Source organism: Falco peregrinus, chromosome 5 (assembly GCF_023634155.1).
Source record: "Falco peregrinus isolate bFalPer1 chromosome 5, bFalPer1.pri, whole genome shotgun sequence".
In the NCBI taxonomy this organism is placed as follows: Eukaryota; Metazoa; Chordata; class Aves; order Falconiformes; family Falconidae; genus Falco; species Falco peregrinus.
Window position 1 is genome coordinate 107,270,637 of NC_073725.1, and position 16,202 is coordinate 107,286,838.

The 16,202-nt window shown below is 55.4% G+C and overlaps 1 protein-coding gene across 2 annotated transcripts in view; it reads left to right on the plus strand.

Annotated features, from left to right (window-relative positions):
• The window catches only part of TEX264 (testis expressed 264, ER-phagy receptor), a 40,820-nt gene that overhangs the window by 22,246 nt on the left and 2,372 nt on the right, over positions 1–16,202 (plus strand). For both annotated transcript variants that reach the window (XM_055803779.1, XM_055803780.1), the window contains one exon: positions 10,437–10,608. In XM_055803779.1, the coding sequence (XP_055659754.1) occupies positions 10,437–10,608 (172 nt within the window). The remainder of the gene's footprint in view (positions 1–10,436; positions 10,609–16,202) is intronic.

Sequence of the window (16,202 nt, forward strand, 5' to 3'; positions counted from 1 at the left end):
TGCAGTGGGCTCACAGTGGAGGAGCACAGCCATCGGCTCCTGTTCTTGCATCCTCCTCCTCTCACATGCATCTCTAGGTGCCGTGTTCACTTGTCCCTCCCTTGCTCAGTTCCTGCCTTCCCGAGAGGCCCTTGCCTGCCTCTCCCACCAGTTCCCCTGCAAACCTGTGTCTCCTGGCAGGAGCTACTATGGCACCCGTAGCATCGGCTCAGCTCGGGCTTTATGCTGTGCCATGGGGCACAGGACCAGCATCCCAGCCCCTCTTCTCTTGCTAACCGAGGCCTAGCAGCCTTCCTGGGACAGGGCTGCAGTGGTGCAGAGCAGTCTGCTCCCTGCCCGTGATGAGCTGCAGCTGCCTGGGAAGGGCAGGTGGGGTTGGAGGTGCAGAGGTGCTTCCCTGAAATCCTCCCCATCCTCCACATACCCAGAGCTTGAGGGAGGAACACCACGGTGCTGGGAAGAAGCAGAGTGTCCTCTGGGTCTCAGGGGGCACTGGGGCAGCTCTGGTGGCTGCAGTGTTGGCTGATATGCTGCTGTTGATAACATTATGCAGGGCTGTTTGTGATTTGGGGTACCCAGGGGAGCAGAGCAGTGGTGAAGACAGAGAGGTGGCTCCCTGGCAGGGAAAGACCTGGAAAGCTGAGTGGCATGGCGCATATCTGGAGCGTTCCTGGCTCATGCAGCACTTCTGGTAGTGTATAGGACCTGGAAAGCTGCAGGCTCGTGGAAGGGCAGAGGCAGGCTGGGCTCTGTCCTCGCCTAACTTGCTTCAATTTTATCTTGTGATTGATCTGCGTGGTCAAACTCACAATCCTGTGCTGGTGGAGGAGCAGTTGCCAGACTGCAAAGGTCACTGAAAGCAGCTGCTCCCTTTTCCTGCTGCCTCTGTTACCAGCAGAAGAACCTGGCTTTGGAGGTGCTCAGCTTGCATCCCTGCTGGCACTTCCAGCCATTGCCTCCCCGCACACCCCAGCACACTGCGGCAGTGTGCTCAGCAGGCGCTTTCCTCTCTAGACTGAGGTAATGAGTCTCCTGGGACCCTGCACCAGGGTCTGGGGTGGGCCGAGGAGGAGGTGAGAGTTGCAGAGAAAAGGCAGGGACCCAGACCCACCTGGCCTCCCCATGCCCACTCTGAGCAGGGCAGCTGGAGAGGTCGGTCAGCACATGCAGCTGCCAAAACGTCGTGTCCTGGCTCGAGGATGTCGGGAGCTGTCCTAAGGGCCCTGATGAATATGCCTGGTGCCGCTTGTTTGCCTCCCTTACCCCCTCCTTGCCTCTGCCTGCGTTTCTACCTCCTCCTGCATTGCAGGCAGCCTGCCGGCTTTTTGCCTTTTGCTTTCTGCCCGCCAGCGCTGTTTGTTTGCACTGGGGATTTCCTCAGGCGAATCATTACCACTGGCAGCGTGTGGTGGCTGGAGGCTCTGGGGGCTTCGTTAGCTGAGCTCACTGGTGGGAGCTGTCATCACACTGGGGCTTGCCAGCATTGCTGGCTCTTTGCCCTTTGCCTCGCCGGATTGCCAGCTTTATGGGGTAGAGGTGCAAGCTCTTGGACGTGGAGGTTTGAAGGTGGCTTTCCTTGAAGCCTGCAGGGAAATGTTTCTTGTTCACTTCTAAAAAATCAGAAAGGCGCTTGTCCTGGACTCCGACTGGCTTTTAAAACATGGGGATGTCTTTCCCCAGCGCAAGGGAAGGAGAAGCAGGAACAGGAGGAGCAGTGAACCAACAGGGAGCTGTGGCCCATGGGTGAGTGTCCTGCAGTGGAGAGCCCGAGAGGGATCTCTGTCACTGGAGGCAAGCCTGGGCCTCCCTGAGCAGGTCAGACAGTATTTCTCCACTGTTGATTGCACTTAGCTGATAGCTTGGAAGATCATAGTGTCCTGCAAACTGACTTTCTGCCATCAGATTTGCCAATGTGCTGTACTGGTGATACGCTGATGGATGTTGTGATCATCTTACCCATTCCTCATCAGTGAACCAGGCTGAAACCCACTTGATCTTCCACTTTGGTGGCCTTCTTTGCCTTCTGTGTGAGGCCGATGAGCCTGACATTAAGTCCCTGTTAGTGGGGAGGGAAGGACTATTTTGCTGGGGAATCAGGTGGTTGCATCCGGATTTTGCTTCAGGCTGCTGGTGGCTTTATCTGTGCAAGTTCAGCAAGGTTAGGTTCTTCAGCTTCCCTTTTCAGCTTTCAGCTGTGAAGGGATGGTGTGAGGCTGAGCTTAGCTCATCATGAAATACATTCCATGAAGCCTGGGAGCCGGGGGCGTTGCAGAAAGACAAGGTTGTTCAAGGAGGTAGGAAGTGATGGGGGGGCATTTATTCCACTGCGCCACTTTCTTCCTGGGGGCATTACTGTGACACATGTCCTGAGTTTGTCCTGGTAAAACAAGCTGTGGAAGAGCAGCTGGAGGTGCCTGTGATCCCAGGAAGATGGCTTGGGGAGCCAAGGAACAAGAGGAAAGGACTCAGACTTGGTGGTGGTGGTGTGCTCTTAGGAGACCGAGAGCTCCCATGTGCTGTGGGCACCAGGCACTCCTGCTCCGTCTCTGTTGCTTTGGTTTTGCTGTGCAAGGTTTTCATCACGGGACCTATTACAGGTGAGGACATGTGTGGGAAGGCCGGGAATGACAAGCCTCCACTGGACATCCCTGTTGCAGAAGGGCAAGTACAGAAGCGAGTGGTGGCCCAGGAGATAAAAGTCATCAAGGTGTGTTGGGAATGTCCACCTGGATGAGGAGCCCTCCAGTCTCTCAGCTATGAGTTTGCCATGGAAGATGATCTCTCACCACAAGGAACAACCTGTTGTTGGGTATCTCAGGGCAGGGGGGTTGTACCGTAGGTTAGAGCTTACTCTCCCTGTGAGCAGCCTAAAAAATATCCGTGTTTCAAAAAGGCTCTTTTTACCTGCATGATGCCCCAAGCAGGGTGGGAGGCTGCAGTGTGGTGGGCCGCCTGGCCAAGGCGGGATGGGCAGGAGAAGAAAGGCCCTACCTTAACAAGAGGCAGAGAAATTGCCACAGCTGCTGCTCCTGGCAGCCTTGCCGAGGCAACAGAGCAGGCAAAGCAATTTAGCATCACTCCAGTCATCCGTGATGGCAGAGATCATTGCATCAACCTCTTCAGCTTTGTGATTAATGCTGAAGAAGCATCCTCTGAGGGCTGGAAGGAAAGCGTTGGTCCCCAGAGACCCACACTCTGAAGCAGAGGCAGCCCTCTCCAGCTGTGGTCCTCCTCTCCCGCAGTCTCGTCTTCCTCCTTTTGTGCGTGGCTGTTGACCCACATATTCCCATAGTGATGGAGTTCCTAGGGACAGGAGTAAGAACCCGTGACTGGTTCCTCAGGGGAGGAGAGATTATGTGGATTTATGTGGATTTCTTGTCTTATAATGGAAATCCAGGGTTTGAGCTTTCAGAGTGGCTAAAGCCAAAGTCTGCTTCAGAGAGCTTGTGTGGGGCGGTGTTGGGGAAGGAGGAGCAGAGGAAGGGGTGCAGTTGGGGTCAGGTAGGAGGAAGATGTGATAACATATAGTGGAGTTCTAGGAAGCTGGTGAGAACAGTGTCCCCAGCTGGCTTCTCTTACCCATGGCGAGTACGGGAGCAAGGCAGAACCTGGGAACTTGGAAAGCACTGAGTTTTCAGGAAGATTAATTTTTTTTAATGCAAAAGTTTGCTTCACTTCTGAAACTCTTTGCTCAAGGACTAATTACTACCAAATAACCGTGACACCAGGGGGGACCCAAGCCCCGTGAATTGTGTGTTTGCACCATCTGCTCCTTATTTTGCAGGTGACGTTCCTGTAGTTGGGGCAGTAAAGTAAGTCCCTGGAAACACATGGATTAACATACCTGAGTGTCTCCAGGCTGGCAGCCGTGTCCAGGGCTTGTTATTCCCCCACACTGGGGGTTCTGGCTGCCAGTGGCTGCTTTCTGAAAGTAAATCTCACTAGGACTTGCTGCTCGGCTCATCTCTGAGGATGGGGGATGCGCCTGGATGTGCTGCAGGATTTCTCTTGCAGCTCAAATGGGTGCTGGAAGGGGAGGAGGTCTGGAGTGTGCCTGTACTTGCAGCAAGGCAGGGCTGGAGCTTACTCCCTTTTGCTGAGGGATGGGAGGGAATCTCCATCCCAGAGAGGAGAATCACGTTTGTGACTTGCAGCAGCCTCCTGCAGTGACCTAGGAGCCTGTGCCTGGTCCCCATCAGCCCCCCTCAGGGTGCTGGGACTTCCCGTACCCATCAACCCACCCAGGCTCGTTCCCCCGCCTCTCAGCTTGGCTGTGCCTGACAGCTGCCGCTTTGCAGCTCCCGCGGCTCTGCTGAGGTGGGAGCAGCCGGGTGATTCGGCCCTGGGAAGCGCAGGCAGGCAGGCAGGCAAGGTGTAAATTGCATGGCGGGCTGCCTTCAGCAAGGTGAAAATGAAAAACTCTCCCAGTTATCGAGCCTGGCGTTTTGCAGCTCCCACAGTCCAAATGCTCTCCCTCTTGCTGCTGCGGAGAGGATCTCGGGGGCTGGTTTTCACCCACCCGTCCCGAAGCCGTGCGCTGCCTGTACCGGCAGGGCCATATCCCGGTGGTGGGCAGGACTGGGGCTTGCTGTGGGAAGTGGGGGGAAGCGTGCTGGTGTGGAGGGCAGGGAGGGGTGCTGGTGGGCACGGCAGGTGCTGATTGCCAGGTACTGTATTTTGCTAGCTGGAGGATTTGCCATCCTTTGGTGAGACTTTGTTTTCCACCACTGTAGCGCTGCTGATGCTGCTCTTTTTTTTCCTGCTGGCTGATGGAAACGGCCTTTTCTTGATTGCAGTAATATCACCTTCTGTTTCTGAAACACCTCGCAGCCCGGAGGATTTGAAAGTAAAGTGCACGTGTGTGGGAGCAGTCTCACCACCTCTGAAATGTGAGTTTCTCCAGGCTGGGAAGCAGCAGCTGGTTCGCAGCCCAGCAGCCTGGTGTTCGCAGCTGTGCCGTGTGCTGGAGCTGGCTCTGGGTGCTGGCCATGCTGGGAGGCAGGACCTGCCGGCTCCATGTGCACCCTGCTGGAGCTGCAAGCCGAGATGTTGGGGTTTCCTTGATGCTTGAGGTATTACTGATGTGAAGTATGTCTGGCTGCCTCTTCCTCCAGCAACTTGTCCTCCCTTCTGCCCAAACCATCTCTTGGGCCAATGGTTCCTCCCCAGTCCCCTGCCTGACGCCTGCCCCTCAGCAGGCAGCCCCAGGCACCCAGGCTTCATCCCCGTCTCTTGTGGTCAGACTGCAGCTTGGTTAGGGAGGACCAGAATCATGGAAGGGTTTGGGTTGGAAGGGAGCTCCAAAGGTCGTACAGTCTGACACCTTCCCCTAGACCAGGTCACTCCCAGCCCCATCCAGACTGACCAGGGATGGGGCATCCACAGCTGCTCTGAGCACCCTGTGCCAGTGTCTCACCACCCTCATCACAAGGTGTTTCTTCCTTATGCCTGACCTAAACCTGCCTGCTTTCAATTTAAAACCATTGTCCCTTGTCCTGTCACTACAGGCCCTGGTAAAAAGTCTTTCTCCATCTTTCTTACAAGCCCCCTTTATACATTGAGGCTGTGATAAGGTCTCCCTGGATCCTTTTCTTCTCCAGGCTGAACAGCCCCATCTCTCACCCTTTCTCCATAGCAGAGGTGTTCCAGCCCTTACACTGCTTCCATGGCCTTTTCTGGACCCGCTCTGACAGGTCCATGACTGTCTTGTGCTGGGGACCCCAGAGCTGGAGGCAATGCTCCAGATGGGGTCTCACAAGAGCAGAGCAGAGGTGCAGTGTCCCCTCCTACAACCTGGTGGCCACGCTGCTTGTAGTGCAGTCCAGAAGATGCTTGGCTTTCTGGGCTGCAACGGTACATTGAAGTCAAGTTTGAAGCCCAGGGAGGAAGGGGTGCTTTTGGGGGTCTTTTTGCTCTCGTCAGCTTAGACTTGGAACTGAAGTGGTGTTTAACTTCAAGCTGCTGTCTGGGCAAGGAGAAACAGAAACAAGGGATATTCCCAGTCTGGGTCTGGGACAGTGGCATGGCCCAGCAAGGAATCTGTCCCCCCTGACTGAACTGGGAGAGCGCCAAAGGGTGCTGGGTGCTGTGCAAACTGAATTGCAAAGCCTTTCTGCACTACCTAGTGCCCATGGTGTCTAAGATAAGCGGGGATGACACACTGAGTGTGGAGCGTGTGTGGAAGTGAGGAGGATGTGGCACACAGTGCGCTCCCTTCAGTCCTAGCTGGTGGCTCAGTTTCAGCTCTTAATTTTAGCAACTGATTTTAGGGCCCTTTGGCTCCATTTGGTTTTGTTTGTTGTTTCTTTAAAATCCCTGGGACCGAAGCGTCCGATCGCTTCACCAGGAGGAGAAGATGGATGCATCTGGATGGAAGCAAGACATGGGGGGAGGGACTTGTGTTGCCTGAGCAGGCAGGAGGTGCTGGCATGCAGGGACAGGGCTGGTGGGTCCCCTGGGGGTCCCCTGCGCTCTGCCAGGTGCTAGCTGACCTACTGGCACTAACGAGCGGCCCAGTCACCAGCAGCATGGGTGAGGGGAAGCTGATGGCAGCGAGGGTGGTGTTGATGCTCTGGTTGGAATGTGGTTTGGTGCATAATCCTTGTCTGTCTTTTCTGATGCATGAGGCTGGGGGATGCTCCATTCCTAGAGGGACAAGGCCAACCTGGAGAAGGTCCTACAGGGAGTCAGAGGGTGGTGGGTCATTTGGAAGCAGCCCAGGGGTAAAGATTGGGTGAGGTGCTATTTCACCTGGGAAAAAGGAGTGCAAGAGTCTTCCCCTACAAAAAACTTTGTTCCCAGGAGGATGGTGAGCAACACCCCACCATGGCCCTCAGATGAGTTGGCTTCATGGGAAGCAGTGGGTCTTGACATAGGAGGAGCATGCCAGAGCTGCCTTGCATGTCGGGACTGAACTGGAAGGCTCTGGATGCATCGGTCTTTGCTGTGTATATGCAGCTTGGCTGTATGGATCCCATACTTCAGGTGCCCAGTAGAGCCTTGCACGCTGTGCTACTGCCTCCATCTTTGCTGGTTGTAGGAAGGGCGAGCTCCTGGCAGAGGCTGAGAAGGGAGGTGGCACAGCATGACCTTGTGAAGGGATGAATCCCTTTCCCTGCCCTAGTTACTGGGTCCTGCTGTCCTAGCCAGAAGCCTGGCCCTGACACTGTCAGCGTCCCACTGTTCACCTCTTGCTGAGCTCCTCCGCCCATGTGAGACTGCATTTGATTTGACTGGAGGGCTCTGCCTTGCAAGCTCCACGTCCGCCTTGCTGCTCCATCTGTTGGCTTAGCTGCAGTTAGCAAGGGGCTTCCTCCTCAGCTGCAGAGTGTATTATTGCCTGTTGAGTGTCTCTGTTGTTTTGCCATGTTGTTGAGCTTTTGCTAATCTGCTCTCTGCTTATGCCTTTGCATTTGGACTCTGCTCTCCAATCTCTCCGGGTTCTTTCCCTTGCAACAGCGTTACAACCTTCCTCTTTGCTGTGATAATCCTAAGCCACTCTGTCCTGTGCTGAAACCCACCTCTTGGTTGCACTTTGCTGCACCTCTGCTTGTGCTTGCCTGGCATCTGCCAGGCTCCTGATCTTCTTTGGGATGATTACGAGGGCGATCTCCTTTGCATCCCTTTGGATGATCCCCTTATCCATTTTTTTTGGATGATCCCCTCATCCATTTCTGTTGTTGTGGCTTCCCACCTCATTGCCTCTGCCCTTTCCTCAAGTCTCTATGCAGCCTCATCCCTTTGGTCCCAGCCTGGATAGGACAGAATTTCCAGCTGCCACCTCCCTGCACCTTCTTGGGGATGTTGTCCTCTCCTGAGCCTGGCTGCTGGTGCTGAGCTCTGCAGCAGCCCTGCCAGGAGCTGGGTTGCTCCAGGAAGAAGCACAGAAGCAGAGGCCTAGCTCCCACCTTGATTTGTACAGGCATAAATTAGGACCACCAGGCTCTGTTTCCCTCCATTGGCTTTTGGGGAAAACCCTGGAAGAATTGGAAGGAAGTATTAAGCATCCTTGTAGCTGTCCATAGCGAGGCAGGTGTTGGCAGTGAGTGTCCAGCCACTTCAGCACTGACCCACCAACCTGGTCCACAGCCATGGGCTTTGACTGCAGGGCACCTGGGTGCTCCTGGCTTCAGGGAGACAAAACTGCCTCCCACCCTGGCAGGGTGCAACATCCTCCTCTCTCTTATAGGATGATCCTTGAGTCTGAAGCAGCATGTGGCTCATGAGACAGTCCTGGACCTTGTTCTTCATACAAATGTGTGGGTTTATTCCTTAAAAAGCCATAATTCACCCTTTTTGTGTGCATGCAGGGGGTGTTGTTTGTACTTTGGGGGAGTCACTATGATGTCTGTGTAGCTGGAAGGGGAGTTGTAGCAACCTAGATAAATTGTAGGGAGAGGGTACATCTCCGATCCACTCTTTATGAATCCCAGAGTCAGTTTTGGGAAGTCAGCTTGGAAGGTCTTGGAGACCGGATCAGAGCCCTGATGTTTTAAGACTGTTTAGATGCCTTGTATAAATTTAGTGAAGGTCTCTTTGATTTAAGATCCTCTGAGTTGTCCCCATCTGCATTAAGTGGTGGAGGGCCAGCTGGATGCATCCAAAAAAACTGTGAATTTTGGAGATACCCGTCTCTGGTATGTGTTGCAGTAACCTAAAATAACAAACCAAGCTGAAGATTGGCTGATAGGCTTGTGGTTGGTAGAGCAAGGGGCAGAGCAGTGGGGAGGGTTCTTGTCTGTGCTGTTGCTGAAAAAGCAGGAGTGATATGAGCCGCCTCTGCTCTGCAGCTAAAAACAGCCTGGCTTGTTTTTATTTAATACGGTTTTGATCTGCGTGTGTTAGTGTTTCACCTGCCTGTGAGTGGGAACTCCGGGCTCCAAGCGCCTTAGAAGCCCGCCTGCGTCCCTGCATGTCCATGTGACACTGGGCTCATGAATGTGGCTCCTTCTCAGCTGGAGGAGGGACTCTGCCAAAATTCAGGCTTGAAGGTGTTGGGATGGGACAGGTAAAGCTGGGGTTCGTGTTTCTGCCACTGTGGTGCCACTGGGTAAATTGAGGCTCTCAGAACCAGCTCCTGCAGGCTTCCCCAGGAAAACAGACCTGGAAACAGCTTACGTGAGGTTTTCTCTCTGTCTTGCTTGCGCAGCATCCTGACAGCACGGAGGTGGCTCTCCAGGTGGCCTTGCTGCCAGCGCCAGGGAGAGGGTCAGTGTTATCTCCTGTCGGTTGTGGATTCTGCCCAGTGCTGACATTTCGCTGGGAAATAAATGATATGAAATCAGCTTGGTCCATCCTCAGGGGTGAAGGGGGTCAGGAATGAATTTTGTAAGGTCAGAATTGATGTGTCCATAGAGCTTGTCCTTGGAGAGGGGCCAGCCCTGGCTTTGGAGAGCCCTGGAGGAATACGGACCCTGTCAGAGGATGTCCAGGCAAGCCATGCCAAGAACAATGTGGCAGGGAGGAGGATGAGGATAGTTGAGGCAGGGAGGAAAAGGAGGATCAGTGGGTCAGGGAGGAAGAGGAGAATAGTCAGGGCAAGGAGGAGGAGGAGGATAACTGGGGTGGTTGTGGAATTAAATAAAAGCTGACAGTGATTTGAAAAGGGGAAAGAAAGAAAAAGAAAATCTGCTAAAGAGACGCTCTCCCTTCTCACCCAGATTGTAATCAGCCGCCCCCTCTGCCAGCAAGCAGCTGGTGGGCAGGCGAGGAGGGGGTGGCAAGAGGGGTCCAGCTGCTCCTCGGCCTGGCCCCTGACACCCCGAGGATCCCTGCAGCCCTGGCTTGGCGTGGACCATGCAGCTTGGGGGGGACATACCCCCATCATGGGCCCATGGCAGCTGAGGGCTGAGGTCCTGAAGTGTGCTGCTGGGGGGAGGTGAGGCGAGGAAGAGGAGGAGGAGGAGTTGCCTGAAATGCCAGGGATTCATCTCCCACTCCCCCTGCCCTTGCCATTCTGAAAGGAGCTGCTTGAGCTGTCAGCTCTGGATTATATTAATTAGCAGAGAAGTGCTACGCCTGCTTGTGGGGCCATGCTGCCAGGAGGGACTGGAGACTTGGCAAGTGTGTTCAAAGCAGCTGCTGGGCTCCCTGCAGCCCCTTGCTCCAGCCCAAAATGAGCTCACCAAAACTAAGGCTGAGCTGGGGTAGCTGAGCCTCCCTGGGACTTCGGGACCTTCTCCTTGAGCCCCGCCAGCTGTGATCCCCGAGGCCGCAACCGCCAGCCCTGGCATGTGGGGGCTGTTGTGACAGGGGAAGCAGCACGGCGGTTTCGGGATGGGACCCCCCGCTCCACTGTGTCTGTGGGCAAAGTGGGTCGGTCTGTGATGCTGTCAGGCTGGCAGGTCCATGGGTGGAGGCGGGGTGCGCTGCCAGGGCGGGAGGCAGGGGCTTATAGGCCATATATCCCTGACCTGTGGTCGTCTACTGCTTTTCAGGAAAGGAAGCTGTGTGCCCATCCCCGGATCGAGATCTACAAGGAGGATCGCATCTACTTTGTGTGTCCTCTCGCCCGCCAAGGGGACTTCTACGTGCCTGAAATGAAAGAATTGGAGAGGAAGAGCAGGGCTGCTGCAGCTGAGGCTGAGGATGCCCAGACAGACATCACAGGTATCCGTGGCTTGCACATGGGCTCCATCTTTGATTGTCATCAGCCCTCCCAAAGGTGGGGGTCCTGGTGTCCCCAGTGCTGCCACCCGGGCAGGCAGAGGGGGGCTGACCTGCGCCCACCTGGTGCTCAGCCACTGAGTATCAGCACACCTCTTCCTCTCATGTCAGGCTAAGATAGAATCTTGTCCCTGGGGTGTCACGCTGCATCTTGGGGAGAACCAGGACACCTCTGTGTCATCGGGGCAAGGGCCAAGCTGCCACTGAGTCACTGGTCCACTGTTGTCAAAGCAGAGCTGAATCTCACAGCTTTTGGTTGCATCTGGGCTTGTTTTTCTCCTTGTCATATACATCTTTCTTGATCTCATCTTCATCTGTTACATATTGGGATTGCAAAGAGCTTAAATACCAGGTTGCAGTAGCTGGTGGCGGAGTTGCCCAATAGCATCTGCTCAGCAAGATCTGTTGGAGCCTGGATGTATTCATACAGGAAAGGACCACAATGGCTGTAGGCGCAGAACAGCAGTGCTATAGTAACCCAAAATGCTAGTTGCTGTCACCGGCCCACGTGCTCACATGTCTGTGAGATGTGGGAGCCGGCTAGCCAAGCATTCCCGGGCACTGGATGGTGTGCCCGAGGCAGCTGCTGGCCGGGGCAGCTGCCTTCTCCTGCCCTGTGGGTTGCCCATGCTTGTGTAACGGGCATGAAAAAACCATGACGGCTCTCCTCACCTCCTGGGGTTCTTGGTCATTTGTTTTAACACGTCTTCAGGTTTGGGTTGCTTTAATTCTTAATCGTGTGTGGCGTAAAAACAAGCCTGGGAATTGCTTTCTGGGAGCTCTGTCCATTTAGCGCTGCAATGAAGAGTCTAATTGGGGCAGTTTCCCAGTGCTTTGAGGTCCCGTGTCTTCACAGTGCTCACTCAGCTTTTTGCCTTTTTGTCTGCCTTGTGGTGGGGTGGCTGCTTTGGGCACTGGCCCAGGGTGGCCAGAGGCACCCCACAGCCCTCTTGCTCTGGCACCTTCCTGTGGTTGCTGCTTGGTTTCAGAAAGGGACAGCAGCACCCCTGTGAGTGAAAGCTGCTTCAGGTCAGTGGCTTCAGCAGCTGTGTGTGCTCCTTTCTGCACCGCTCAGGGGGTGCACAGTCCCATAGCACAGCCAGGGGATGCTCAGTGCAGCCGCTGCCCTGTGCCCCGGCTGTCTCAGCGTCTTCCCTGCGATGCCACTGCCAGCTGGGGAAGTCCCCTGCCCTGCTGGAAGAAGGGCTTCCCAGTTTTAAACAGCACTCAGACTTTCTCTTGTGGGAGACCCCAGGCCTGGCTCCCTGGCAGCAGCTCTGGGCCAGCTCCTCCACCATCCTTCCCCACCCAGTCACACAGATGAGCTTTTGTTGGCACAATCTGATGTGGTGTCATCTGCTGAGTCTGCACAACACATCTTAAAATAATAATAGCTGTAAGAGGTTGGCCTTGCCTTGGAGACTGGAGAGTTGAGTTTGGATGTTGCGCTGTGATCGCTGTCACTGCTGGGCACAGGAGCAGAACCAGGTCTGCTGGGGTGTCGCACTCTTGCTTCAGCTGTCAGAGAGGACCAAGAATGTGGCGAGCCTTCAGGTTCCTTGTGCTGCTCCTGCCTGAGGGTCTTGGAGGTCCCTGTGATCTCCTGTGTCCCTGTGATGTTGCAGTGTCTTGGGCTGGCACACCTGCTGTGTCAGCTGGGGAGGGTGGTACCGCGTGACGAGGTCCTGGGCTTGTGCAGAGGAAAACAGTGCCCAGTGAGCATCCTGGTCACACCACCGATGGCCTGCTGACACCAGGGACTCGGGGGCTGTTTGTTGGCAGTGGTGCTGCCCCAGCCACCGGGTGGCCATCAGGCTGCCCCTCGTTCAGCAGTGGAGTCAAAGTCAGGAGGCAAGGTGGGAGGGGGCAGCTGGTCTCATTTGCTGAAGTCCTGCGTGGCTTTTCTGAGCTGGTGTGAGAGGAGATCCCACTGGGGTGGGGGCAGCTGGCAGATCTCGCCTCTGCCCAGCTGCTCACTGGAGGTGCCTTGAAAGAGACACCTTAATCGATTCAGACTGGTCCTCCCTTCCCAAGTGTTTTCTGTCGTGGGATCTGTGCAACCACCTCTGAGTTGGAGGATGAGAAAGCCCCAGTCTCTTTTCCCATCTTTTTTACTCCTTTATTCCTGGGGGAGCCACTCAAAGACCAAGTTCAGCTTAGCCACAGGCCCTTCAACAAGCATGATGGCCAAAAGGTCTTCATGACCCAGCAGATCCCAGGGTCTCTGTGACAACTTTCAGGCTTTCCTCTGCTGGCTGGAGGGTGGGCACAACAATGTCCCCGTTTGCTTTTAAGCGCAGTCTCCTCTTGGGTTGTTTCTTGATCCACCTCAGCTCTGCCAGTGCTTCAAGTGGTCCTGCCTTGATGGAGGCTCAGGTAGTGCTGGGATGCTCCTGGGAAGGTGGTGGTCCTTGCCAGTGGTGCTCGGCTCCTCTGGCTGTGCCTGAGCTGCTGCCTCACCAGGTGAGCAGGGGACTGGGGAGGTGCTGAGCCACATTTCCTCTCCCTGAGGCAGCTGAGGATGTTGTACGCATGGCAGCCTTGGGCTGTCAGTCCTGATGTGGCAGCAGATGAAGCCCGCTCTTCCCCCTCGTCACAAAATACTGAAATAACAGCACTGAGCGTGCGATTTCAGAGCGAGCATCATATTTAGTAATGCTCTGTGTGGATGCAGAACATTTCAGTCACAGCTCACAAAACTCCCTGCCAGCAGCTGTATTACGCTTTCCTCAAATTAAAGACTTCAGGAGTTCCCAGCGGAAGGCACTGCCGTTTCTCCTTGCCTGTTGTTGTGGCTGGTGCCAGGCAGTGCCAAGCAACTTGCATGTGTAAGAAAAGACTGGATTTGTTTTCTTGAGCCTCCTGACCTTGGAGTGCATCTCTCCATTTAGGCTGTCATCTGCTGTCCTTACTCCTGAGCTCACCCTGCAAGGTGCTGGGTGCCTGCAGCTCAAAATGAAGCCAGCGGCCACAAAGGCTGCAGGACATGGTCCAGGGTCTCTACTTGCTGCTGCTGCTCTGCACAGAGCAGGGTACTGGCAGCTCTGCTGAGGACGGACACACTTGGCACGCAAGGAAGGGGCCGGGGGCTGCAGCTGCCTCCGCACCAATTCTGTCCTTTCTTCGCCATCATCAGGGTCATCAGAAAGACGGGAAACATTTTTGGAAGGCAGCTGACAGGTCTCCAGGGGGCCAATGTCAATCACGATTAGTTGTTTTGTACTTAATTATTTTCCGGGGCTTTGGCATCAGCACGGTGCTCAGCAGGCCCTTGCTCCCGGCTTGCGCTCAGTGGCGTGCTCTCCAGCATGACCCTGCTGTGGCGCATGGAAGGTGAAAGCAAACAAAAGCAGCCTCTTGACATGGGCTTACTGGCATGAACACAGATGGTTTCTAAGCACGTGGCCCTGCCTGGAGTCTCAGGTGTTCATTTTCCTGGAGCTGAGTCTGTCCAGCAGCGTCTGGGTGCGACTGATGGCATCCCCTGCTGAGCCCCAGTGCCACAGTGCACTTTCCCTGATGTGCTCTGCCACATCCCCACTTGTTTCCATCCTCTGAAGAGCCATGTCTGTACATCCCGAGAATCCTCTATGCCTTCCTGCTGGTCTGCCTGAGTGCCAGCACCCAGGGTGGCACAGGGCTGAGCTGCCCTGGGGGGGCTGGCTCCCCACCAGGCTCATTAGCAGTGTGGGGCGAGTGGTTCCCGTCGCACCCATCCCCGGCTGCTCTCTTGGTGTTGGCTGCTTGGCTTCCCTTCTTCCTAGGTGGCCCTGGCCTTTGGGGGGCACCTTGACACCCTGGTGGGGCTTCATCCCAAGCTGTGCCTCTTTTTCCCATTAAAACTTCCTGGGTTCCGTGTTCCTGCTGAGTGAAGGTGCGGTGGGATGGCTACACAATCCTTGGGGGAGCAGAGGGGGAGGTGGGGCTCCACAGGATGGCTGGCACCTCGCTGCATGCCAGAAGAAAAGCCGTGCTGGATCCAGGTGCTGGGCTGGCTCCTGGTGCAGGGAAGTGGGATGCAGGGGATGGGTAGCGGCTTGCTGGGGGACCAAGCAAGGTGCCTGGGGCAGGATGGAGAGGTGGGTGTGAGGGCTGCTGGAAACCTCTGTGCCCACAAGGTGAGAGCTGAACCCCTGCTCTCCCACAAGGCACCTTCCGATGAGGCTTTGGTTACCCTCTTGGACTCCTGCCACACTCCCTGCCTGGCCTCTCCAGGCTGTACTGGGACAGCTGGGGGTTCCAGCCACATACCCTGCCAGAGCTGGCCCCGCACTGTCCCCAGCAGCAGCCACCTTCGTCCCTTCCTGGTCTGGCTGGGTGGCCACACCAGAGCCAGCCTTGTCCTGTGCGGAGGAGAGTGAGGCTGCTGAAATGGGCACATTTGCCAGCTGTGGCTGCTCAAACACGATCAGAAGTGACAGAGCAGTGAAAAAGTGCCTGACCGAAAGGAAACGGGCCTCTATTGTGGCCCTTGGAGCAAGGGGGTGGGGTGGGGGTGGCTGCAGGGGTGAGACAGCGGTGCTTTCCCACTGTGGCAGCTCAGAACAGCGTGTAGGTCAACTTCATCCCTGTCTTCCCTTCCTGAGCTGCTGCTGCTCCTCTCCTCAGGAGCCACTTTGCTTTGTGGCGTGGGGTTATGTGATGGTTCCTGGGGTGACACAGGAGGGGTGCTGCAGGGCAGGGCATGGGTTGGGGGTCAGCACCACTCTTGTCTTGGTTTCAGAGGGACATGAGTGACCATGAATGATATGAGCTGTCATGAAGCCATGGTGGGAACGTGTCATGTCACCTCAGGCTAACAATTTGGCCAAATTGAATTTTTTTTTTTTTTTTTTAGATGTTTGCTAGAGACCTTGCAAACCCTTAGCTGGTTTCAGGGGTTGGGGGCCGTGCACTCCCTTCCATCCCCCGCAGTTCTCCATCTTCCCAGAGGCTCCCTGCTGACCCACTGCCCTGCCAAGGTCCTCCCAGGTAGGACAGTATCTCCCATTTTTCTGCCACCCGCTCAGTGGCTGCTGTCCCCTTCAGCAAGTGCCTTGCTGGCAGTGTGCAGAACATCCTTTTTAACTTAGAGTAAATGTAGTTTCCATGTCGAGGTGCTCTCTGATGCTATGGCAAAGGCAATGCGTGTCAGCAGGCGATGGTTCTTTTCTCCTTTTCATGGGTGGGTCACCAGGCATTGCTTGGGTGGTGGCCCAGGGCTTGGCTAGTGCCAGCCAAAGGGTTTACATGCTATGGCTGAGGCAGGAGGGTGGAGGCTCAGGCTCCTCCCCAGGCGCCTGCTGGGCAGGATGAAGCCAATGCACTATCCAGGTGGGATGAAGCGGTGAGTATGCTGTATCTGTGGGTCTTTCCCGGCTGCTCCTCATCCTGCTGCTGCTGCTCGGTCCTCATTGAACAGCCGTCACTCAGCCGGCAGGACCGTGGGATGGTGCCGCTCAAAGGCAGAGGACTGCCATTTACAAGCAGTTCTGCTGGCAGCTGCCCAGGCCAGGAAGAAAAACAACAAAAAAAAGGGATTTTAAGTGTGTTGGGAA